Source organism: Piliocolobus tephrosceles, chromosome 6 (genome assembly GCF_002776525.5).
Source record: "Piliocolobus tephrosceles isolate RC106 chromosome 6, ASM277652v3, whole genome shotgun sequence".
Taxonomy (NCBI): domain Eukaryota; kingdom Metazoa; phylum Chordata; class Mammalia; order Primates; family Cercopithecidae; genus Piliocolobus; species Piliocolobus tephrosceles.
This window is the reverse complement of record NC_045439.1, coordinates 144,809,784-144,834,398: the sequence shown is the minus strand read 5'-3', so window position 1 is coordinate 144,834,398 and position 24,615 is coordinate 144,809,784. Positions and strand designations below refer to the sequence as shown.

Sequence of the window (24,615 nt, the reverse complement as noted above, 5' to 3'; positions counted from 1 at the left end):
TTATTATACTTTAAGTTCTAGGGTACATGTGCATAACATGCAGGTTTGTTACATATGTATACGTGTGCCATGTTGGTGTGCTGCACCCCTCAACTCGTCAGCACCCATCAACTCGTCATTTACATCAGGTATAACTCCCAGTGCAATCCCTCCTCCCCCCTCCCCATGATAGGCCCCGGTGTGTGATGTTCCCCTTCCCGAGTCCAAGTGATCTCATTGTACAGTTCCTACCTATGAGTGAGAACATGCGGTGTTTGGTTTTCTGTTCTTGCGATAGTTTGCTGAGAATGATGGTTTCCAGCTGCATCCATGTCCCTACGAAGGACACAAACTCATCCTTTTTTATGGCTGCATAGTATTCCATGGTGTATATGTGCCACCTTTTCTTAATCCAGTGTGTCACAGATGGACATTTGGGTTGATTCCAAGTCTTTGCTATTGTGTCTATTCACTACATTTTTAAACATTATTTTAAATTCTTTTTAGAATAAAGGCATTATAAATAAACAACTTTTGAAAGATGCTTAGTCAATACATTATTGATTACTGGGCCAAATAAACAAACAAGACTGGACTCTAGATTTATATGGCTTCTTTCTCCTTTCCTCCCTCCCTCTCTCTCTCCTCCTTTCTTCTTTTCCTCCCTTCTTCCCTTTAACTGTGACATCTGACTTAACACTTCCCTTGAAACACGAAACCCAATAGCAAAGAAAGCCTCAGTGTGGGTCTGCACTCACATCCATGAATATCAGAGGGCAGAATCTCCACTGCATATCAGAGGGCAGAATCTCCGCTGCTTCAGGGCTTCTGACCAGCAAAGAAAACAATTAAAACCTTAGATTTCTGAGTGGCAGGCCACATTTTATCCTGGATGCCTCTAGCAAAACATCTATTTTTAGAAAATAAGGTATTTGGGGGGACGTTATAGTAAAAACATACTCAGATGAGAAAACACTTTTTCATTTTCTCCCCATTTTAAAGTAATACATGCTGATTAAAGAAAATCTGTCATATACTCTATAGACAAGCAGTAAAAAAGTTAATAAAAATCATGCACAGGAGGAAATATTTTAAAGATTATCCTTAAAAAAGAGAGAAAGAGGTAAGAGTACAATGATTAAAAGTTCTGGAGGCTGCTTCTGTTGGTACTTGCACTTTATTTTTCTGTTTTTCTTGTTATGAAAAAGGTCCTAAATCCTGACTCAGCAAAATAGAATCCTGGGATCCTGAATCCTGATTCAGCAAAATAGAATCCTGGGATCCTGCTTGGCCTTCAGGGACCTCTCCTCACATCACCCATCTGCTGCATCCTATTTTATAGCATTGTGGGGATGATGGGCATCTGTTTCTGTGGCCACTTTGAAGAAAACATGCATTTTGCTTTATTTGCAGTTCTCACTACAAGCTTGATGTACGGGCAAGAATTCTGTGGTTTTCCCATGCAATCTGGGCCTTCATGTGAAGACCAGGGAGTCCTCGTTAAAAAAAAAAAAATCTTTCTGAGGTAAGACTAGTGAAGAGCCAGCAGTGTGGCAGATGCTTGTGACTAGTCCCAAGTTTGTTTCTTTTTGGTGTGTAATTGGCTTTTGTATTTATTTATACTCATCCTATACCAAGAAAGGAACTTAAGGGGACTTTCAAAGGCACAAATAGGGTAAGAAGAAATATTCGAAGAAATAGAGGCAGAAGGGAAATAAATAAGAGAAATAAAGGGTAAGGTGGGTGCAGAGATGACATTCTCTTAAGGTCTTATCCAATAGCTAGAGGTGGAGTGTAAATTGGTTCTGAGCTTCCAAATGGACAAAATCAAGAAGCAAGCATGATGGGTCATCAAAATCAGGATTCATGGGGAAGACAGACACACCCCCCACCCCCCCACCCCACACACACACTCACTTACTCTCTCTCTCTCTCCAGCTGTTCTGGCTCCCTGGTTTTGACCACTGATGGTGCTTCTTCTTGTGGATCCTCTGCCCATGCACTGCTACATTCCCTCCTTTCTCAGCTCCTGAAGACAGTTTGCTAGAAACACCTGTGACTCTCCTGTGTGTGTGTGGGGGGGGGAGGGGTTGGGCTGGGGGAGAGTGGGGATGGGGGGGGCGGTGTATTTGTTCTTGTCCAGGAGCAAGTTGGAAGTGCTAAAGAGGTAATGCTCCTGTAGCAGCACTCAACTAACAACGAAAAAGGAGCTGGTGGACAAATAGGCCTGCTGCCTTGCTTCATTGCTGGGTAATTCTGGGGTGTGTGCTTTACTGACTCCTAGATGTCTTCAGCAGGATTCAGCTCCGGTGCCCACAGTGGCTACTGGCTTGATAACACCCCTGTATCAGGCTGCTTCCCTTCCTATCTCACTTCCCCTGTCCTCTGCTGGTGTTTTCGCCAGTAGAACCACCTGCCAAAGGAACCACTGGCACTCAGGTCCTTGGCTCAGCATCTGTGTCTGGGGGAACCCAAACTAAAGCAAAGATCTCTCTCTGAGATCTAGTGAACAGGGGTCTTAACATGCTTCCAGGAAACATCATGACTGCAATGCGCTGCCCCTAATAGGGTCCTTCAGTACAGTCGAGGGCAGCTCCACATTATCAGTGCCACAGCTATCCGGGCACTGCTCTGAGTGAGGGTCCACTTCATAAATTAACTTTTAGCACGGCTATGTGAAGTTGGGCCAATTACTCTATCTGTCCTGCAGTTTCCAAATCTCTAACGAGAGAGGGCTGGTCTCATGCTCCCTTCTGGTTCCCAGATTCCTTGGCATAAACGATTCCACACCTATGCGAGTTTAAGTGTTTAGGGATTAAAAAAAATGACAGTACTCTCGGCTCATGTGTTTTTCAAAGAATCCCAGTTAAGTCCTCAGGGTGAAAAGACAGGGAGGTGCCCCGTGGAAAGAAATGCCAATGTCTGGAGATCTCTCAGGTGATGACCAAGTGGGAATGGCAGGGGGAGTGGAGAGCAGGGGGAAAGCGGGGCCACGGAATAAGAGGCCAATTTATAAACCAGGAGAGAAAATGACCAGGCCTTTGAAGGCACAGTGAGCAAGTTATAACCAACACAATCTTGCAGGGTAGGAAAGGTAGGGATGGGGAATTACGGGGAAAACAGTCCGAGACCAGGATCTACAGCATAGAAACTCTCCGGGCAGCACGGTATCACTCAACATGGCTGAGGACTCTAAGCCCCATCCTTTAACAAGTCATATTCAGCAAGCTAGTTATCTGTCTACCCCCACAACCCCTATCACAGAGGGGTCTGGTGGAGATTAAAGGAGAGTATCTAACACCTGACCACAAAGTAGATGCTCAGTAAGTACTGGTGTTGAAATCTGTTGGCTGATCCTGAATTAAGGAAACACATGGACATTGCCTCTGACCATAGACTTCTGGGTATTTTTACTTAATAGCTATTTCAAAAGTAGTTTGCATTTTTATTTTATTAAATCCCTGAAAAGAGATAACACACAACCTCCAAACCACGCACTGTTATAGAATAACTGTGCCTTAAGAGTACTTGAATTCACTACTGAATTTCAGCAAAAAAAGAAAAAAAGAAAGAAAGAAAAAGAAATGGTTGAGTCATTACTGTTCTTTAAGCTGTAACCTTATCAAATTTTTCCCCTCCTTGGGCCTCAGATTTCCCGTAACAAAATCAGGGAGCATTGGGCCAGATGCACTTGGAGTGCCCTTTCAGGTCTTTGGTTGGTTTCAATTCTAGGGGCCCCCAGGAAAGCAGAGAAAAACAAGTACTTCATGAGGTCACAGAGACTTACTTCTGTCTGCCATCATCATACTTTGTTCTAAGCACCTCAGAAGCTGGCTTAGAGCCTCTAACTCTTAATGATTCCCTTGCTTTTCTTCCCTTGTCAATAAATTAAGAGGATGTTTTCCCCCTTGTTTCCATTCCTCTGTAATTTATGTCCTGTGGTTTCAGAGGTTTATTCAGGGCCCAGGAAAATCTGCCTGTTAATTCTTCCCTCCTCATGTTCAGTGTTTGTTTGCAAATAAACTTAAAAGAGAGTCCCTGGAGCAGAAATCAGAGGGATAAAGTCTCTACCATCACTTCCAACACATCCTTCCATTCGGGCTTGATTCAAGCCCCACCTCCTCTGTGAACTTCCAGCCTGCTAAAGTCTTTTCCTTCTCTAAATCATTTCAATGAATGGGTGTGCTGTACTCCATGCAATTAGCACCTTATTATGTACTTTGCTAAGTTCTAATTGTCTGTATCACATAATTGAGCAGTGGGTTACATGAGGCAGACTGTTTTCCACTGATGTGTCAGCAGCCTAGTCTGATGTGGGCTCTGGAATAGGAGAGATGATGGTCTGAATCCTGGTTCTGCTCTGGACTGCATTACACAGTCAATATTATGTGGGTACATCTGTGATACGTATATAATTATCATTTATGATTTTTTATCTACTAAGTGTCCATTTTCCTGCAAACAGCCCTCTGAGGTCACTTTGTGATCCTGGCAGGCTAAACATCCTGCCATTCTAGGGTGTGCCCAGGACTTCAGCCTGGCAAACGGCACATTTATCTCCACTGGGTCAGGGATGAGCATGTGACCTAAGTCCCCTCAATGAGAGTTAGCTCTAGAAATCTGCTGGACCTGCAGCCACAGTCCTTGTATTCAAGATTTCAAAATTCAAAAAGCTTAAAAACCTAAGGTGTTCTTTTGGTTGTCGTTTTTTGTTCTTTTTCTAAGTTTGGTGTTCAAACTCATTTGGCCACAAAACATGACTTAACTGATGTGACATTATTAATGACAGTCTTCATTAATCCCATTTAGTGTGACTATTCAAGCTTTTCATCCTGGATATATTCATGTATTTGACTAGAACCTGCTGCGGATGTTATATGTTACACAATATATTGTATTATATATATTATAATATACGATATGTATGATATTACACACAATGTACAGTATGTGGAATATCCAAAAGAATCCAAATTCTGAAACACATCTGAGTCTCGAGGATTTGGGATAATGGAATCTGAACTTGTACCGACTTTCTGCCTTTGCACCTGCTTTTCCCTCTGCCCGAAAAGTTTACTTCCCTCCCCTTCCACCTCCAATCTTCTTCAACTGACAAACTCCTACTTATTCAACATGCCCTAATCTAGATGCCCTCTCTGCTGTGAAACATTCCCTGACTTTCCTTAGCAGAATCAGCCATGCTGTCATGTGTGTTCTCATGACACTTGATTCACACACAGTACAACAGTTTTCACACTGGATTACGGTCCTCTCTGGGAACCTCTGCCCCCTTGGAGGGCCTTCTAGGAGCGGGGGCCCATCTTTGAATCTTCCGTTTCTGGTATAATGCCCAACATCGGCATAGCAGCAATAGGGCATCTTACCTCTACAACTTCCTGAAGAGGGAAAAATGGGCAGAAACATTGTAGAATCACTGAAAATACATTTGTCCAGTTTTACAAATTGGGAAACAGAAGTCTTGGTTTCTAATCTATTCTACGATGCTGCAAAAAACTATTTAGTTTTTAATATAGAAAAGTAAAATGAAGAAAACTCAGTGCAATTTGAAATTGGCTGACTGGCACATCAACCAACACAACTGATGGAAAAGCCCACCCCACACCCCCACAACAAGTCAGGGCTGCCTCAAATGTATAAGTCAGCACATCTGAGGTCTGGTGCATGTTAGGACCTCAGTACATATTTGTCACATGGGAAAAAGAGTTCACTCACCAGTTGAATATACTTAAAGGAGATGGGAGCAGTAACTGGAAAGAAAGGGGCCCTGGCTGGAGAGCAACCCTTTTTGAGGCTGGACAAAGCCATATCTACTAAGGTCATTAACATATATATTCTGAAACATGAAAATCAGAGGCTAAGTATTTACAATCAGGTTATTTGGACCCAATAAGAAGATGTGGACTTTTTCTTTACTGTCTACTTTAGTGTGTTGTCTTTATCAAGAATAAGAGCTAAAATGATTAAGTGTTATTTGGCTTAACCATTATCATGTGTATCCGGATTTAAGCTTTGGCTTAGAATTCTATTAATGATCAAAATGCTTCATAATTAGAGGGCCGCCTTTACCTGACTATCCCAAAGTGCTTACACATAGTCCTTAGATGTTTTCAGTGGCATTTGTGATTTTAGTTGCCTTTGGATAGGTTTCCAGAGCATTTAGAAGATACGGTTCCAAGTGAGCTGCCTCCAGGGTACTAACAGAGTCTTTCCAGTAAACTTTCCAGGATTTCCAGAGTGGTTTTGCTAGTGGGTCCCCCGACAAGACTCTACCATGCCTCTTGCCTCTGATGGGGGTCCTCATTAGTCATGATACAGCTTTTCTGCTCCAGTGTGGTGATGTAAAGGTTCACTAAACATGCGCCACACTCATGCATCATGTGTCCAGTGCTGTGCACCATAGGGTGATGTGGGATATAAGAGATGGTTTCCCAGTCTCAGCTGCTTACAGGCTTACTGGGAGACCAGAATGTTCATAGGGGAAAACTACTAAGAAAGCAACTGAGGTCAAACCAGATCTGAGACTTGATGTTATAGAATATACAGCAAAGGGCATTTAAAGACCAGAGATGTACTTTGGGAAGCCGAGGCGGGTAGATCACCTGAGGTTAGGAGTTGGGAGACCAGCCTGGCTAACATGGCAAAACCCTGCTTCTACTAAAAATACAAAAAATTAGCTGAGTGTGGTGGCACGCGCCTATAATCCCAGCTACTCGGGAGGCTGGGCAGGAGAATTGCTTAAACGCAGGAGGTGGAGGTTGCAGTGAGCCGAGATTGTGCCATTGTACTCCAGCTTGGGCAACAAGAGTGAAACTCCGTTTCAGGGAAAAAAAAAAAAAAAAAAAAAAAAAAAAAAAGGACCAGAGATGGTGTGCTTAGGTGTTCTGGAAGAGGTGGGACTTGGAATAGGCGGGACTTGGAATAGGCGGGAAGCAGGAACTGTGAAATGGACATAACATCACATCTAGGCACTGGCAGTTCTCAGGTTCCTGCTTTTCTGCTACACTTCCAGGAGCAAGAGTGTCAGAATGTGAGGTCAGGGTATTTGTCTGTCTGGCTTATCGGCATATATGCAAACCACTTAGAATAATGCCTGGCACATGGTAGGCTCTCTGGAAATAATATGTTGATTAATCATAATATGATAAGTTGATTAATGAGGAGGCATGGTTTCACCCCTTCCCTTCCCTCCCTACCACCTTCCAACACATTCAGATGGTTGGTGTACAAATCTAACCATCTCTACAGCGCAAGCATACTTGCAGAACAAACTATGCAGCTGAGGTATCTTACAAATAGCTTTGAACATATTTAATGCATCTGATTTAAACTGTATCTGATTTAAAACCACAAATACTCTCTTCCAAGTACCCCCAAGCTTTCCCTTGCCTAAAGATCTCAGAAGCCACAACTGGGTGTGTCAAGATTATTTTGTTTCTAGACCATTCACCCTCCAGCTCTGGGTTAAGCAACTGTGTGGTCCTGGGCAAACCACATCATCTCCAAAAAATTCATTATCCTCATATGTAAAATTAGTAGGTTAGACTAGATTATCTCTAAGGTTCCTTATTAAATGATTCAAGACACTAGAATTTGGTGCTTAACATCACTTTCTGGCTCTAGAGGGGGGAGAGAGAGAGAGAGAGAAAGAGAGAGAAAGAGTGTGTGTGAGAGTGTGTGTGTGTGTGTGCGTGTGTGCGTGTGTGTGTGTGTGTGTGTGTGTGTGTATTTTAAAAGGAGTCCTTGGTCCACCCTTTGCTGAGAAAATCCCAGTGACTTCCCAGCTCCTCCTTCTCCACCTGGGAGGGTATGGACACTTGCAGCTTTGGAAATCCTGGTTTTTGCTCTTTCTTCTTTCTCAACTGCTCACCCTATCATCCCATTTTAAAGCATCCTAGATATTTTCTTCTCCTTTCTCTCCAATCGGAGCCTGTGGGTCATTGGATTTGGTTAAGGAATTTGGCACTACACTCTAGATTCTTGACTGTATACCTCCCCTCTCTAGGATCCCATGTTTGCCTTTTATATTCTCATGGGTGATGCCCTCACCCCTCACTCCGTATTAATTCCCTCTCATTCTTCTCACTTTGCGTTCTACGTCAATTGGACAAATACCCGCTCACAGATTTACACAATTCCCCTAGTCTATCTAAACAATCTTTCTCCATTAGGCTTGAGAGATCAATTTTTTAATAATAATGATAGCTGCCATTCATTGAGCATATTCTTGTACCAAACACTTTATGGAAATCATCTCTTTAATCTTCACTACAACTCTATGATATTGACAAGACCCTCTCATTTTAAAGATAAAGAGAATGATGCTTAGGGAACTTACTTGTAGCCTGCCTAAGCAAGAACCAGAGATTCAAGCTCAGGCCTGTGTGTTTCAAAGCTCATGGATTTTCTCCCACTATACATAAGACATCAACATTATTCAAGGGTTTATGATATGCGTTTGTAGTTTAGGGGTTACTCCTAGATTCAGATAATGTTAAGGCTGAAATATACTTAGGAAGTCACTTAATTTTAGTGACTTCTAGTAGAACCTAAGAAATATAAGAACATACCCACATGGAGAAAAGAAACGATATAATTACATGGAAAATTGCACACGTATTATATACAACTAAATTTATAATACAAATGGAAAGTACATCTTTACAAGCTTCCACAGAACATTTACAAAAATGACTTGGAATGCCTTCCTCTAATATCTGCGTACAAAACCCCTAAGCATTCTTCAATCCCATTTCAAATGCTACTTTCTCCATAAGCTGTTCCTGATCTCACAAAAGGGTGTGATATGTCTATTAGAGTAATTTATATCTTAGCCCTCACTAACCTATTTGTTGTTTCCTGTCTTTAGAGGGCAGATCGGGTCTCACCTCTTTATTAATTCCATTGCTCTCAGCACAAAACTTGACACAAAAAGTAGCACTCAATGCATGGTTGCTGAATTTAATTCAGAATTGTTTATTTTGCCTTGGTGCAATGTAGGAACATGAAAAATACTGTAGTCAGGCAGAATTCAATACATTCTAATATAAACCACTCTGTCTTTTACATCAATTACTCATTTTGTCCCTTAAATATGCCTTGGTTGAAATTCCAGCATTCTTTCTTTTGGTTCATATTAACTTTCTAAGCTAAAGTAAATAAATTTATTGAATATGCTGAATCAGCAAATAAGGTTTTTTAAGTAAAAAATTTTTATTTTTAAAGGAGAAATGCCTAATTGAGTATGCATGTCAAAAGTATGGTATAAGAAAACAGGGAAGAAAAAAGATACTCATTGTAGCATTAGTTTTTAGACTAAATAATGTTTCCATTTATTAAATATGTGACTTTCTCTTAAGGTATTGAATAGTTTCTTGGCAATAAATTTTCTCAAGAAGTAACAATAAAATTTTGTCTGAGCCTCTCACGATATGCCAATCACAATTAATCACTTTTCTCTAATGTAGCTGAGCTGCTTTATAACACTGGCTACACAAAACTGTGAGAGTGAATTAAAGTAAGGAACTAAAGGCCATCCTTTGCATTTGAATAGATCTTTACAGTTTGCAAAGCGCTTTCATGAACATTATCTTATTAATGTTCCTTATATGTCATTGCAATATTCTTCTTCTTCCCATTTTATAGGTAGAGAAGCAGAGGTCTAGAAAAATTACTTGCCCAATAAACACTTGTTGCAAAAAAAAAAGGAGGAAAAGAAGGATAAAAATGTGCCTTATGTAGGGTCAAGATGGCAGACTGAGCAAAGGTATTCGTTTTCCTCTTTCCTTTGCAAAATTCCATTAAAATCGCAGAAAACACACACAAGTTGTAACGACAACTATAAAACAAGAAAGGATATGATTAGCAGATAAAACATTCTGAGGAATTTCTGGATATTAGAAAGTTTATGTTGGCAAGAAACCACAGCAGAAGAAACCACCAAAACAGACTATTGCAGAGATGAAAAAATTCTAAACTCAGAAACCACAGGTACAATGAGCAAAAGCTAGAGTGGCCACTAACATCAAGGAAAGGACTGCCTGAAGAATGCTGAGGTCATCCATGCCCCACCCCTCCACCGGTCAACAAAGATGCTGGTGGGAGGTTTCAACATGTCTTCTTTGAATACTGACAGATGAGGCAGACATACATTAGAAAAGACACAGAAGACTTGAACAACCTAATCTACAACCTTGATTTAATAGAAATATAAAAGTCTCTGAACCAATTATCAAGAATGTTTATCAAAACAAACATTTTTCTCAAGCACACTTGGCCTGTTTACAGTGGCTGTTCACATGCTAAGCCATAAAGCAAGTCTCAACAAATCTCAGAAAATCAGCATCGCACATACCACGTTCTCTGACCACAACATAATCAACTTAGAAATTAATTTCAAATTTAAAAAAACACCAAAACCCTCCATACTTAAAAATATAATTAAATAATGCTTGGGTCAGAGAAAATATCATAATGACAATTTTTAAAAATATTTAAAACTGAGGCCAGGGGCAGTGGCTCACGCCTGTAATCCCAGCACTTTGGGAGGCCAAGGTGGGAGGACTGCTTGAGCCCACGAGTTCAAGATCAGCTTGGTCAACATAGACCCCATCTCTACAAAAAATTTTTAAAAATTAGTCAGACATGGTGGCGTGTATTTGTGGTCCCAGCTACTGGGGAAGCTGAGGTGGAAGGATCACTTCAGCCCAGCAGGTTGAGGCTGCATGAGCTGTGATCCTGCCACTGCCATCCAGCCTGGGCAACAGATTAAGACTCTGTCTCAAAACAAAACAAAAAATCTTAAAACTGAATAATAATAAAAATACTGTATATCAAAACTTAAGTAATACCACAAGAAAAAATTGCCATCTTTAACACTTATATTAGAACAGATTAAAGGCTAAAAATAAATGAACTGAACACACACACACACACACACACACACACACACACACACACATATGTGTTTTTTTCTTTTGTTTTGTTTTGTTTTTTTCTGAGACAGAGTCTCATTCTGTCACCCAGGCTGGAGTGCAATGGTTCAGTCGCAGCTCACTGCAACCTCCACCTCCTGGGTTCAAGCAATTCCCCTGCCTCAGCCTCCCAAGAAGCTGGGACTATAGGTGCCAGCCACCATGCCTGGTTAATTTTTGTATTTTTAGTACAGATGGGGTTTTGCCATGTTGGCCAGTCTGGTCTTGAACTCCTGACTTCAAGTGATCTGCCCGCCTTGACCTTCCAAAGTGCTAGGATTACATGCGTGAGCCACGCATGCGGCCCACATACATTTTAAAAGTCACTACAGTTAAAGAAAAAATGATGACATGAATAAACCCAAGGAAAGTAGAAAGAAAAATAAGAGCAGAATTGAATGGAAGAAAACAAAGCTCCAATGCAGAGCAACAACAATGCCAAAAGTTGATTTTTTAATGAAGATTAGTAAAATCTACAGTATTCTGGAAAGAATGGTTAATAAAATGAAAGGCACAACTGAACAATATTAGGAAAGAAAAAAGTACTCTGCCGCATCTGGAGATCTGCAGATGCTGTAGATAATTAGAAGATATAATGAACATATTTATGTTAATAAACTGGAAAACGTAGATGAAATGGACAAATTCCTAGACATATTTAACTTTTAAACATTTTCCAAGAATAACTAGAAAGCCTTAATACTCCTATAATGATTAAATAAAAATAATCAGTGTTTAAAATGTCCTTACAGGGGGGAAAAACACATCAGGCTTAGCCAGTTTTTTTAGGTGACTTTCTAGGAATAAATTATAATAATTTTATATTATAGAAAATCCTCCAGACATTAGAAAACAAGGTAGTACTTCTGAAATGAATTGATAAGACTAGTATAGCCTTATAACAAAACAGGAAAGTATAGCATAAGAAAGAAAAATTTACAGGCACTCTCAAATACAGATTTTGAAATACAGAACCCTCTTAAAAATAGTCATGCTATAAAATTAATTTAATAAAAATAGAAATATATCATAACCAAGTTGGATTTATACCTGGAATGCAAGGATAGTTTAACATTATAAAATCTGTTTCTGTAATTTATCACACTGACAGATTAAAAAAGTAAAACCAAATGATCATCTTACTAGAGAAAATGTGTTAGATAAAATTCAACACATGTTCATGATTAAAAAATAAATCTCTTAGTACACTGGGAATAGAAGAGGGTTTATCAAGCTAATACAAGCATAAACTTACAGCAAACTTGATTTTTAAAGGCAAAATGTCAGAAGTGTTCTCTTGAGCAAATCGGGAGCAAAATAGCACTGCCTCAATTCAACATTTTGCTGGAGGTTCTAGCCAGTGCAAAGGTTAAGAAATAAGAATTATAAAAATTGGAAAATAAACTTAAAATGGCCATTAAAAAAGAAATTAGATATATAAGAATTTGGAAAAGGAAAAATGGCCATTATTCACAGATTACATAATTGTGTACTAGAAATTACAGAAGTTCCTACATAAAATTGATTTAAATTAATAAGAGTTTAGAAAGCTTTTTTGATGTATGATCAGTTGTACTTTTTTTTTTTTTTTTTAAGATAGGGTCTTACTCTGCCACCCAGGCTGGAGTGAAGTGGTGTGATCATGGCTCACTGCAGCCTCAGCCTCCCTGTGTTTAGGTAATCCTCCCACCCTAGCCTCTTCAGTAGCTGGGAATATAGGCACACACCACCATGCCTAGCTAACTTTTTTTCTGTTTTTCAATTATTATTTTTTTTGTAGAGATGGGTTTCACCCAGGGCTGGTCTCAAACTCCTGGGCTCAAATGATCTGCCTGCCTCGGTATCCCAAAGTGCTACTAGCATTACAAGCATGAGCCACCATGGCCAGATGATCATTTGGACTTGTAAGCATTAGCAACCAAAAGAAACAATTAATTAGGAAAACATACACATAATTTATAATAACAAATAACAAGGTACCTAGGATTAAATATAAAATAAAGATGTATAAGATCTTTGTGTAGGAAATTGTAAAACTTTATTAGAAAATGTCAAAGAAGACTTAAATAAATGTAAAGCTTATATGCTATGTTCATGGATAGAATGGGTCAATATTAGAATGATTTTAGTATTCTCATGTTAATCTATAGACTCAATACAATACTGATAAAAATTCTTAAAGGATTTTTCAAGGAAAACTGATGTGATAATTTCAAATTTCATAAGGAAGAACAAATGTCTAAGAATAACTAAGACACTCCCAAAGAATAATGTGAACTGATTTGCCCTACACAGATTGAGATTTATTATAAGGCTGTAGTAATTAAGACAGTAGGTTACTTGTACAGACATAGAAATGTCCAATGGAGCAAATACAGAGGCCAGAAAAAGATAAACATATATATGGAAACTTGGTACTGAAAAGAAATGGCCCTGGAAATTTGTTGAAAGGAAAGACTACTCAATAAATGTTCCTGTAGTAACTCATTGCCAAAATGGGGAAAAAAGAAAATTAGATCCCTTAATGAAAAATGAAAGTAGATCCCTTATTTACCCTATACAGAAAATTTAATTCCAAGCATATAAAAACTTAACTGTGAAGTGCAAAACTTCAATAATTTTAGAAAGCAATATAGGAGAATATGTCTATAACCTTGGGATCAATAATTTCCTAAACAGAAAAAGAGAGTGTTAACACAAAGAAATAAAACGGATACATTCAAATACACTAAAATCAAGGACTTCTGTTTAGCTAAAGACACTTTACAAGTCATAGGTGGAGAAAATATTACATGGAATAAAAAGAGGGTTCATATTCAAAATACACAAAAGACTCTTAAATCAGTGGTGAAAAAGCAAAGAACTAAATTTAAAACCAGAAAATAAATACAAACAGGCATTTCACAGAAGAAGAAATGTGAATGATATGTATACACATAAACATTATACTATATCAATAGTTAATGATCAGAGAAATGTCCATTAGCATACACTAATACCATTTTATATCTTATATATAAGTAAAAATTAACCTGTCTGATAATACCTAATACTGGAAAGGAGATAAATCGTTGAGAACTTTTACACTCTACAAGTGGAAATGAAAACTAATAAAACTGCTGTGGAAAGCAATCTGACATTAATTGTAGCATTAAACAAACATATTCTCCATGACTCACCAATTCAACTCCTAGGCATGCAACCTAAAGGAATCCTTGCAAAGATATATGAGGAGACATGTTACAAAGTGTTCATAGCAGCATTGTTTGTAATAGGAAAAACACCCTAGAAGGAACCCAAATATCTATCAACAGATAAAAAGATTATATATTCATATTGTAGAATACTATCTAGCACTGAAAATGAATGAACCACTGCTACAAATATTACCACGTCAAATAAAAAAATCAAGTTGAATAAAAAAAAAATTAAGATACCATGTTTACACAACTCAAAACCAAACAAGATCAAACAGTATGTTCTTTTTGGGCTTTGGGCTTGTTTTTTTTTTTTTTTTTTTTTTGAGATGGAGTCTCACTGTCACCCAGGCTGGAGTACAAAGTGGCACCATCTCAGCTCACTGCAACCTCCACCTCCTGGATTCAAGTAATTCTCCTGATTCAGCCTACTGAGTAGCTGGGACTACAGGCATGCAGCATCTTGCCCAGCCAATTTTTGTATTCTTTTAGTAGGGATGGGGTTTTACCATGTTGGCCAGGTTGGTCTCGGACTCCTGACCTCAAGTGATCAACCGTTCATACAAAAAAGTAAATGTTCACTTTCATTTCTCTTATTCAGTATTGTATTCTGAAGTTCTAGCAAGCAGCCTTTCAAAGTGCTGGGATCAGAGGCATGAGCCACTGCACCTGGCCCAAACGGTATATTCTTTAGACACACATACACCTGTGATTATATGATAGACAAAAGCAATGAAGTGAAAACCATAAAATTCAGGATGGTTGTCTCTCTTGGAGAGAAGCGAGGAGGACATGAGTGGGGAGTCGCGTACAGTACTGGGAATTTTGATTTCTTTAGTTGTGTGGTGAGTTCATAGGTGTTTGCTTTATTATTCTACTTCATAATTGCTTATATATTACATATGTTCTCCTATACATATTCAGTATTATACCTTTTTAAGAAATAAAATAAATGGTTAAAAAAATACTCAAATACTATCACTCCACTAAAGAGCTGGACGGTATTACGATTGAGTTCAGCAAATCTTCCAAAAAAAAAAAAAAAAAAAAAAAAAGGTAACTCCTTGGTTGTTTAAACTGTTTCAGAGGCTGGGTGTGGTGGCTCACACCTGTAATCTTAGTACTCAAGGAGTCTGAGGTGGGAGGATCGCTTGGGTCCAGGAGTTCAAGACCAGTCTGGGCAACACAGTAACACAGTGAGACCCTGTCTCTACAAAAACTAAAAAATTAGCCGGGCATGGTGGCGCATGCCTGTAGTCCCAGCAACTTGGAAGGCTGAGGCAGGAGGATTACTTGAGCCTGGGAGGTTGAGGCTGCAGTGAGATGTGACTGGGGCACTGCACTTCTAGCCTGGGTGACGGAGTGAGATCCTGTCTCAAATAAAACAAAACAAAACAAAACAAAAAAAACCAGGCCACGTGCGGTGGCTCACGCCTGTAATTTCAGCACTTTGGGAGGCCGAGGTGGGCGGATCACGAGGTCAGGAGGTGGAGACCATCCTGGTTAACACGATGAAACACGTCTCTACTAAAAAATACAAAAAAAAAAAAAAAAAAAAAAAATTAGCTGGGCATGGTGGCAGGCGCCTGTAGTCCCAGCTACTTGGGAGGCTGAGGCAGGAGAATGGTGTGAGGGCGACAGAGTGAGACTCTGTCTCAAAAACAAAACAAAACAAAAAAACAAAACAAAACAAAACTGCTTCAAAGCATACAAAAAGATGAAAGATTTCTGAATTGATTTTACGAAACTATCAAAACCCTGGTCTAGCACAATAAAATACAGCCAAGAGCCAATACCACTTATTTAAAAAGAAGAAAAAATTTAAAATATTTATAAATCATATACAGTAGTAAATTTAATGAAGAAATCATTATTAAGATAGTTAATTCCAACAATGCAAAGACAGTCCAACATTAGGAAATTCATAACATATTCACTATGTAAGTAGATTAATGGAAACAACTCATAATGAACATTTTGACAAAGACAAACAATATTTGATAAAATTCAGCAATCACTCCTGATAAAAACTTAGAAATAAACTTGTAACTGGATAAAATGTATCTACCTGAACCTCTGACAGGTATCATACTTAGTGATGACATATTAGAAACATTCCCATTTAAGTCTGGAAGAGCTGGGCGCGGTGGCTCATCTCAGCACTTTGAGAGTTCGAGGTGGGTGGATCACCTGAGGTCAGGAGATCAAGACCAGCCTGGCCAACATGATGAAGACCAGTCTCTACTGGAAATACAAAAATTAACTGGGTGTGGTGGCGCAAAACCTGTAATCCTAGCTACTCGGGAGGCTGAGGCAGGAGAATTGCTTGAACCTGGGAGGTGGAGGTTGCAGCGAGCCGAGATCACGTCATTGCACTCCAGCCTGGGCGACAAGAGCAAAACTCCATCTCAAAAAAAAAAAAAAAAAAAAAAAAGTCTAGTAGAAGACAGGAATGTTCACTTTCATTTATCTTAAACAGTACTGTATTCTGGAAGCTCTGGCAAATGCAGTTAGACTTGAGGTAGAAACAACAAGCACAGGTATCAGAAACAACAAGCACAGGTATCATTGCAAGTCATAGGCACACACATACACATATGCACATAAACCCACAGACACATACATAGGCACATACCCTTATGTTTATAAATGTACAGGAATGGTTCTAGAAGGACAGATGCTAAATTGTTGACAATGGTTTCATCTGGGCAGGGAAGGAGGATAGGGGAGAGAATGAGGGTAAAAAGGAACCTTTAACTTTTACTCTCTGTATTTGTTTGCATGAATTTGTTTTTACAACAGTTTTTATAATATAAAAAAATTGTTAGGCTGGTGCGGTGGCCTATAATACCAGCACTTTGGGAGGCTGAGGCGGGCGGATCACTTGAGGTCAGGAGTTGGAGACCAAAGTGAAACGCCATCTCTACTAAAAATACAAAAATTAGCCAGCATGGTGGCAGGCACCTGTAATCCTAGCTACTCAAGAGGCTGAAGCAGAAGAATCCTTGAACCTGGGAGGCAGAGGTTTCAGTGAGCTGAGATCGCACCACTACACTCCAACCTGCATGACAGGGTGAAACTCTGTCTCAACAACAACAACAACAACAAAAACATTTAAATGAGGAAAGTCATATGGTGACTTTTCACCCAAGTGATTGACCCAAGGCTCAAACTTGAGTCTTGCATTAGCAAGTGAGTTCCACATAGCTGGTTTGCTATTTTAGATACCAGAAAAAGAAAGAAAGGCGAAGCCAGGGAGAATTGTGTACCACGAAATAGTCATTAAGGTCATTACACTGACCCTGCATTTCTATTTGCCACAAATAACACTCTAGGAACGAAGAGTGACAACTAGTATTTTAAATAAACGGTGTCACTGCTTACAAAGCAGTCCTACATGAATTATTTAATTTGATTTACTCCTTAGGAAATAATTTCAATAATTTATGAAGAAGAAAATGTCCTGCAATGATGACCTAAATGACATGTCAAAAAAGGATAATCTTAAGACTATAAATCTAGAATTTTGAGGCCCAGAGAAAAACTCCAGTTCTCAGGATCGAGCTGGCTGACAAATTTCCTGCCACATCCCCTCATAATGGATGCTTCTGTGATCTGAACTATGCATTGTTTCCAGAACATGCCATGTCCTTTTTTATTTCTGGGGCTCTATAGATGTTTTCCCTCTGCCTGGAATGCTCTCCCTGTTTTCCCCTTACAATGCTTACCTATCCATCAGAAAACAGTTAAGATTGCAGACCTGACTGCTCTCCTTGAAAAGATCTGCTTACAAGGCTGGCCCTAGGCTGGCGTCTGATAACTTGAATTTGGGGAGGGTTCCCATCATTCCCAGAACTGATAAGGGTGGCGTGCTTGCTGTGCCTCTGCTGTATAGACAATATGGTTTATGCTGAACACCTGCCTTCCTTGTGGGAGTCTGGAATTTTGTTAGCTGGCAGGCAGAGGCTGTGTATGTGGTCAGTCCCAGTAAAGATGCTGGGCTCTGGGCCTCTAACAAGCTTCCTAGCTGGTAACATTTCCCATGTGTCGTCATAACCCATTGTTAGGGGAAGTAAGTGGGTCCTGTGTGCCTTCCCTGGGAAAAAAAAAAAAAACCTTGGGAGCTTCCATCTCGTTTGCCCCAGACTTTACCCCATGAACATTTTCCCTTTGTTGATTTTCTTCGTATACTTTCACTGTAATAAATAATAGCTGTGAGTGCCAATGTATGCTGAGTCACTGAATCACTGCAGATAATTGAATCATAGGGGTTGTCTTGAAGACCCCCAACACACAACCCTTCAAGCTTCAGTTCAAATATGTCATCATTTGTGGAATCTTCCTTTGCTTTCTTAGGTAGCTTCCCGTTGTTCTTGCAATTAATGAGAGATCCTTATTGCATGATCATTAACTTGTATTCTGTGCCTCTTTTAGAGTATAAGCTCATCAAAGACAAAGATCTGGTCTTTTCACCTTTCTTTTTTCAGCGCAGGGTTAATATACTTGCTCGTATTTGCATTGGTGATTGTAGTCGATAGCACGTTTTACACAATGGGAGCATTTTACGCACATTCAATTTGTTTTTCTTTCCTAAAAGCATATCCTGGTGGTCATTTCATTGCACATCTACAGCTACCTCATTCTTTCTGAACACCTGCACAGCATGCCTTATCACTAGGACAGTAAGATGGAAAGGGCCTAATTATGACAGGTGGCTCATAGAACATTTTACACACTCAGAGTAGACCTATATGATAAAAAGTCTTAGAAATGGAAAATCTGGGTCCAAAAGACATTTATTTATTTTTAACATAAAAATTGTGATATAATTTACATACCATAAAATTTGCTCTTTTAAAGGATATGGCTCAGTAGTTTTTAGGATAGTCACAAAATTGTGCAACCATCACTACTACCTAATTCCAAGACGCTTTCATCACCATGAAAAGAAACCTTGTCTGTACCCATTAGCAGCTAAGATATTTATTTTTTATTTTGATAGGTTTTGCCATATTGTACCATCAAAATTAAAGAACATCTATGCCTGTAATCCCAGCACTTTGGGAGGCCGAGATGGGTGGATCATGAGGTCAGGAGATCGAGACCATCTGGCTAACACGGTGAAACCCCATCTCGACTAAAAAATACAAAAAAATCAGTTGGGCTTGGTGGTGGGCACCTACAGTCCCAGATACTTGGGAGGCTGAGGCAGGAAAATGGCGTGAACCTGGGAGGCAGAGCTTGCAGTGAGCCGAGATCGTGCCATTGCACTCCAGCCTGGGCGACAGAGCGAGACTCTGTCTCAAAAAAAATTAAATAAATAAATAAAAGAACATCTTTTTGACATTTTGCAGAATTTATCATGTAATTCCAAATATGGAATGTAGTAGATTTCTAGTTGCATCTCCCTCCCTGTCCCTACATATAACAATGTCTCATTGGTCTTATCTGAGAAGGTAAGCGCAAGTTCAAGAAAGAAAATGCAAGCCTTCCATTCCCACCTCCCCTTCCCTGCCATTCTGCTGCATCCTGCAAAGAAGCTGCACGTTGGCACACTCCCCACGCTGATAAATGCATCAAAAGTCCAGCTTGACTTTTAAAAGTCCTTTACAGTCTTTTCGGGGATACATCCCATCTGTACAAGTGTACATGGTGGCCACCCTAACCTTGACTAGGACAAAGGGATTCTCATGATCTCACTGTTCTGAGTTTAATGCTCTGACAATGGGAAAATTAAAGAAGGCACAGTTCTTTTCTGTGTCTGTTCTCCAACCCATGCACGGACACCATACCGGGTTGTTCTGTCCTTGGACCATAGTCACCAGCGCTGACAGTGCCAGCCACAGGACGCCAAACAAGGCTTGCTTTGCATCACACCCCTCCTCTCACCACCTGCCAGGCCCTGCTTATCTGAAAGGACCTCACACCCTAGAAAACTGACTGTAAACTGCTTCCCAGAGAGTGCCACTTGGCTTCCAGCTCCACGTTGAGAACACAGCCCTCCAAGCACCCCCAGGTGTATGACGCTTTCTTACCCGTTCTTCCTTTCTTCATGTGTTTTTAGGCATGTCCAAAGCGAAGATAATTAAAACCTGCAAGAAAACTAGCTGGCAGAGAAAAGGAAAATCTTGGTGACTTAGGGACGACGCCACATGTTTATGGGTAAGTTTTGTAAGTAACACGACAATAAAAAAGAGGCTCTTATAAATAAATGCCACATTCTTCAAAGCTCTATCTAAACTACATTCTTTTTAAGGAAGAGGTGGGGGCTATTCATACTCATGCTCCTTCCTCATCACTTCATTTCCAAGAAGGAAAAAGGAATCCTAATCGTACAATTTCCTAGGAGCTCAGGCATTCTGGAGCCAACAGCACAGAAACACACACGCACTCACACATGCACACACTAGGGGAAAGAGGGAAAGCAAGAACGAAAAGAGGAAGAGGCCCAAGAGGACCTTTATTTAGCAAAGCAGAGTGGAACAAAGGGGCAGGAGGGCAGGCATCTCACTACCTTTGATCGGGTTTTCTGGCCATTCGTGTTAAGCACACACACTTCTAACTCATAAGACAAAACCTCTGCCTTCTTCTCTCAAATGTTGAGCACTGTCTGAAAAGCACCAAGATTTGGGTGAGCCTGTATAATCCCTTTCAATTTTCATCTGCTTTGCTGATTGTCAGGTGAAGCAGAGCCGTTTGCCACTCTGCATGTGACACAAGGCTAGGGGCACACACATTCCAGCGTGGCCTTCCCCACGAGCCAGCTGTGTGCAGGTAACTAAAGCCTGCCCTTTGCTTGCTGTTAATAAGAATAATTGGCACGCCACTGAGGGGCTGCTGGAGCGCTGTGATTTGCTCAGTTCGGGGGTCTCCCCAGACCATATGTGCATGCAGCGGTGATAGAAATATTTTCCATATGAGCTCTCCTCCCGCCTGCTTAAGTGCTCCAGGCTGAGTGAGGCCAGCCCATTTGTCATTTACTCTACACACTAAAAAAATCAACAGGGAAATTGCAAACTTCAACTACAACTAGAGGGCAATGGTCTGCTTTCAGCTTCCAGCATCACTCACCCATTCAGTTTCTCCTGCTCCCATTCAAGGGCTCAATCACTCCACAGGCCCAGAAAATATCTACAGAGCAGAGGACATGAGTAACTAATAGGCGAAAAGCCTACAACAAATGACCCGTTGCTGCATGTCTCTGAGCTGCATGTCTGTTTTGAACAGAGCAACAAGCCTGCTGAAACCACAGCTAGCCTTGCAGCCCTGAGCTTGGGAGCACTCCCACTTCCACTCTTCTTAGACAAGGGAAAGTAATTACATTAGGCTTTCAGAGCCTGCTTGGTCCCTGACAAGGCTAACAAAAAGCAAAGCTGTGAAGTGGCTTCACGGCCTTTTTAGGAGATACACTTTTCACTTGGCTTTTCAAAGAGGGAGATGGACACAGGAGAAAGGCTGTCCTTTCGTTACTCAGGCATCAGGGTAAGGAAGGAAAGGAGTGGATGAGGGAAATACGTTGCAGGCTTGTTCGCAGATGAGGGTGGATACACCAAGGTGCTTCCCTCTCCAGGCTCAATGATCATCTATTCCAATCTCTTTGCCTGCATCAAACACTGACTCCGAGAGGTATCACTGATGTTAAAAAAAAAACAAAAAACAAAAAAAAAAACTGTACCCAACAACCATACAAACTAAACCAGTAATAATAAATCATCCTCATGAGCTTAGAACATGTCTCCCTGCTAAGGTACATCTGGGCATACTCCTAGCCCTAGCCCTGTTGTATATCATCATCCCTTTTCAAACCTATGGTAGAAAGTTAAACACAGATTTTTTCCAAGCACATCAAAGCAAAAAATAAAAATAAAAAAATAATAATAAAAAAAAGAGAGAAGTGCTGCAAAAGCAGGGAAGAAAAGCAATTCCCCTAGCATGTACATTCTCTCTGCAGCACTAGAGAAAAATTCTCAAAAGGTAACAGTCCCTAACGAAATCTGACATGGCACATTTTTTTTTTTCTGCTACAGCAGGAGAAACGTGCGTGCTACAGGCATCTGTCACCAAGGCCAGAGCAACTTCCCGGTGTGGCAACTGTACGGACAGCTTCAGAATGATATTTTAGAAATTATAAAATTCTTCAAGAAGAAAAGAAGTCTTCATATAAGAAAAGGCAAGAGAAGCCTACAAAAGTAATATAAAGCATTACTCTTTGCACCCCATAAAATTCCATTCCCTGATCCCTCTTGGTAGATAGAAGAGGAAATATAATGCTGAAAAAAAATACAACTTCTGACAAGATATTTTATTTGGCTTACCTCTCCCCCAGGTCTTGCTAACACTGCTGTTTGAACGTGGAGCAATGTTAATATCAGGTAGCTGACAAACATTATTACCCAAAGTTAGAACTACCCTAGAGGAGAACTCCGTCTGCCAAGTGCTAACAGCTAGCAGATGCACTTGTGTCTCGGGATTCCAGCCCTGGAGTTCCGCTAGGCACCGCGCTGGTTCCCTCGGCTCTCCCTCACTGTACTACCCGGCGCTTCGAGCTCAGCCTCTGTTCTGAAGAAAACTGGTAAGCTGATCTCTTCATGTAATAACTTCTCCCGGCTGGGGGAGGGGACAGGAGCCAGCTGGGAGCTGGGGGGCTGCCTTTAACAGAAAGCAGAAAGGGGAGGGACAGAAATGATCAATGTGGAGTTCTGCATCTGGTCTCATTCATGAAAAGGGTTCCAAGGTAAGTACTCCACATGCAGGGGGACAGCCCCTACCTCGTCAACTGAGGCAGGGAGGGGGCAGTGAATTGCAGCAGGATGAGCTCCAGGCTGGGAACGGGGAGAGCCAGGGCCTTCCTAGTCCAGGATCTGGAGCTGACAAGCTGTGTTTGCCTGGACAAATTGCCAGCCGTCTCTGGCTGCAGTTTATTTTTCTCACTTGTACAAAGGTTGGGTGAACGATGTCTGAGTGCCCTTTTAGATCTGATTTGATGATTGCAGAAATCTAGGCAGTTAAAAGCTGCATTATCAAGGGCAGCCTCAATGGGGAAAGAAGTTATAAGGGTGATGTGTGTTTGTGCACCAATTGTATAGACACAAACTGTGGAAGCCATTATATTCCCCTCTTGCTGCATCCCTGGGTCACTATGCCTAACCAAGAGTTTGAGGAATTATTGCAGAGAATGTAAAAACAGGTGGTAAGATGGGAACAAGTGAATCCCAAGTGTCAGACAGTGCTGTCAGAGTACATTGAAATGCAGGATGGTTTTAAAGAAATAAGAGCTACCTCTGAGTAGATTCACATCGACCATCAAAGTGGGGCTTGAGAGCTTGGGGAGCAGGCTGCGTAAAGAGTCATCCTAAAGCCTACAGTGCACTTGAGATACACCTTACATGGTCACCTGTTATCCTGAAATAGCAGGGGTCATGGCTTAAAATGGATTAGAACCCATCAAGTATGTATTCTGCCCGGAATGGGCTCAAGGTGCTATTCTGAGGCTCTCGGTGGCCACAGAGGATAGGATGACTGCATGGTGCAGTGGAAACACCCTGAGGTCCTGGAATTAGGCAGGTGTGGGTTAAATTCCAGTTGTACTTCAAACTCTTCGTGTGTGTCTCTGGGTGAGTATTTAACCCTGGTGAGACCTAGCCTCCCCTCCTGCAAAACAGGGAAATGCCATCCAATGGTTATGATGACTATCAATGAGCTCACCTAGGCACAAAATGTGGCATAGTTCCTGGCACACAATAAGTACTAAAGACACAGGCTTTCTCTTTGATCTGAAATAAGTATCAGCAGCCAGCCCCAGAAAGTAAATTAATAAACACTTGAAAAGCCTCAGGTTATGAGCATTTTCCTGCATTAATGAGGAAACTTTAAACCTAACTGCAGTTTGCAGCCATCTCAGAAACTTTATTATCACCAGTCACATGACCATTTACCAGTGGGGAGTTTTTTGGCGGGTGACTGGGAGGGAAGAACTTTCATTCCTTCTTCCAGGGCTATAAGAGAAAAACAGGTATAGCGAGGATAATATCTCCAGTTAAGGAAAGAAAGGAATGAATTTTTCCTCTTCCTCCTTCTTAGTCATTGTTACTGTTCAACTTTGGGTCTGTTCTGCTACCTAACTGAACGGGCAAGTTATCTACTGAGTAACCTCACGAGAAATGCAGGAATTATTTAAGAAAGCCAAAGTTCCTGAAAGACCAGGAGTGTTGTCTAGCCAGGGGTTGGGAAACTTTCTGTAAAAGGCCAGATCGTTTTAGGTTTTACAGACCATGTGGTCTCAGTAGCAACTACTCAACTCCGCCATTATAGCACAAAAGCAACCACAGACAACACACACATGAACGGGTGTGGCTGTGTTCCGATAAAACTTTATTTGTAAAAACAGGCAGGCGGCCAGATTTGACAGCAGTTTGCCAGCCCCTGGTCTAGAGACTTCTCAATCATCC

At 40.7% G+C, this 24,615-nt stretch overlaps 1 protein-coding gene across 2 annotated transcripts in view; it reads right to left on the bottom strand.

Annotated features, from left to right (window-relative positions):
- The window catches only part of THSD4 (thrombospondin type 1 domain containing 4), a 674,086-nt gene that overhangs the window by 216,616 nt on the left and 432,855 nt on the right, over positions 1-24,615 (bottom strand). Inside the window, exon 1 of one of the 2 annotated variants that reach the window (XM_023220858.1) lies at positions 22,483-22,762. The exons of the other annotated variant lie outside the window; for it this stretch is intronic. Coding sequence (XP_023076626.1) covers positions 22,483-22,554 — 72 coding nt within the window. The 5' untranslated portion in view covers positions 22,555-22,762. Of the gene's footprint in view, positions 1-22,482; positions 22,763-24,615 lie in introns of those variants that run through there. 2 annotated transcript variants of the gene reach the window in all.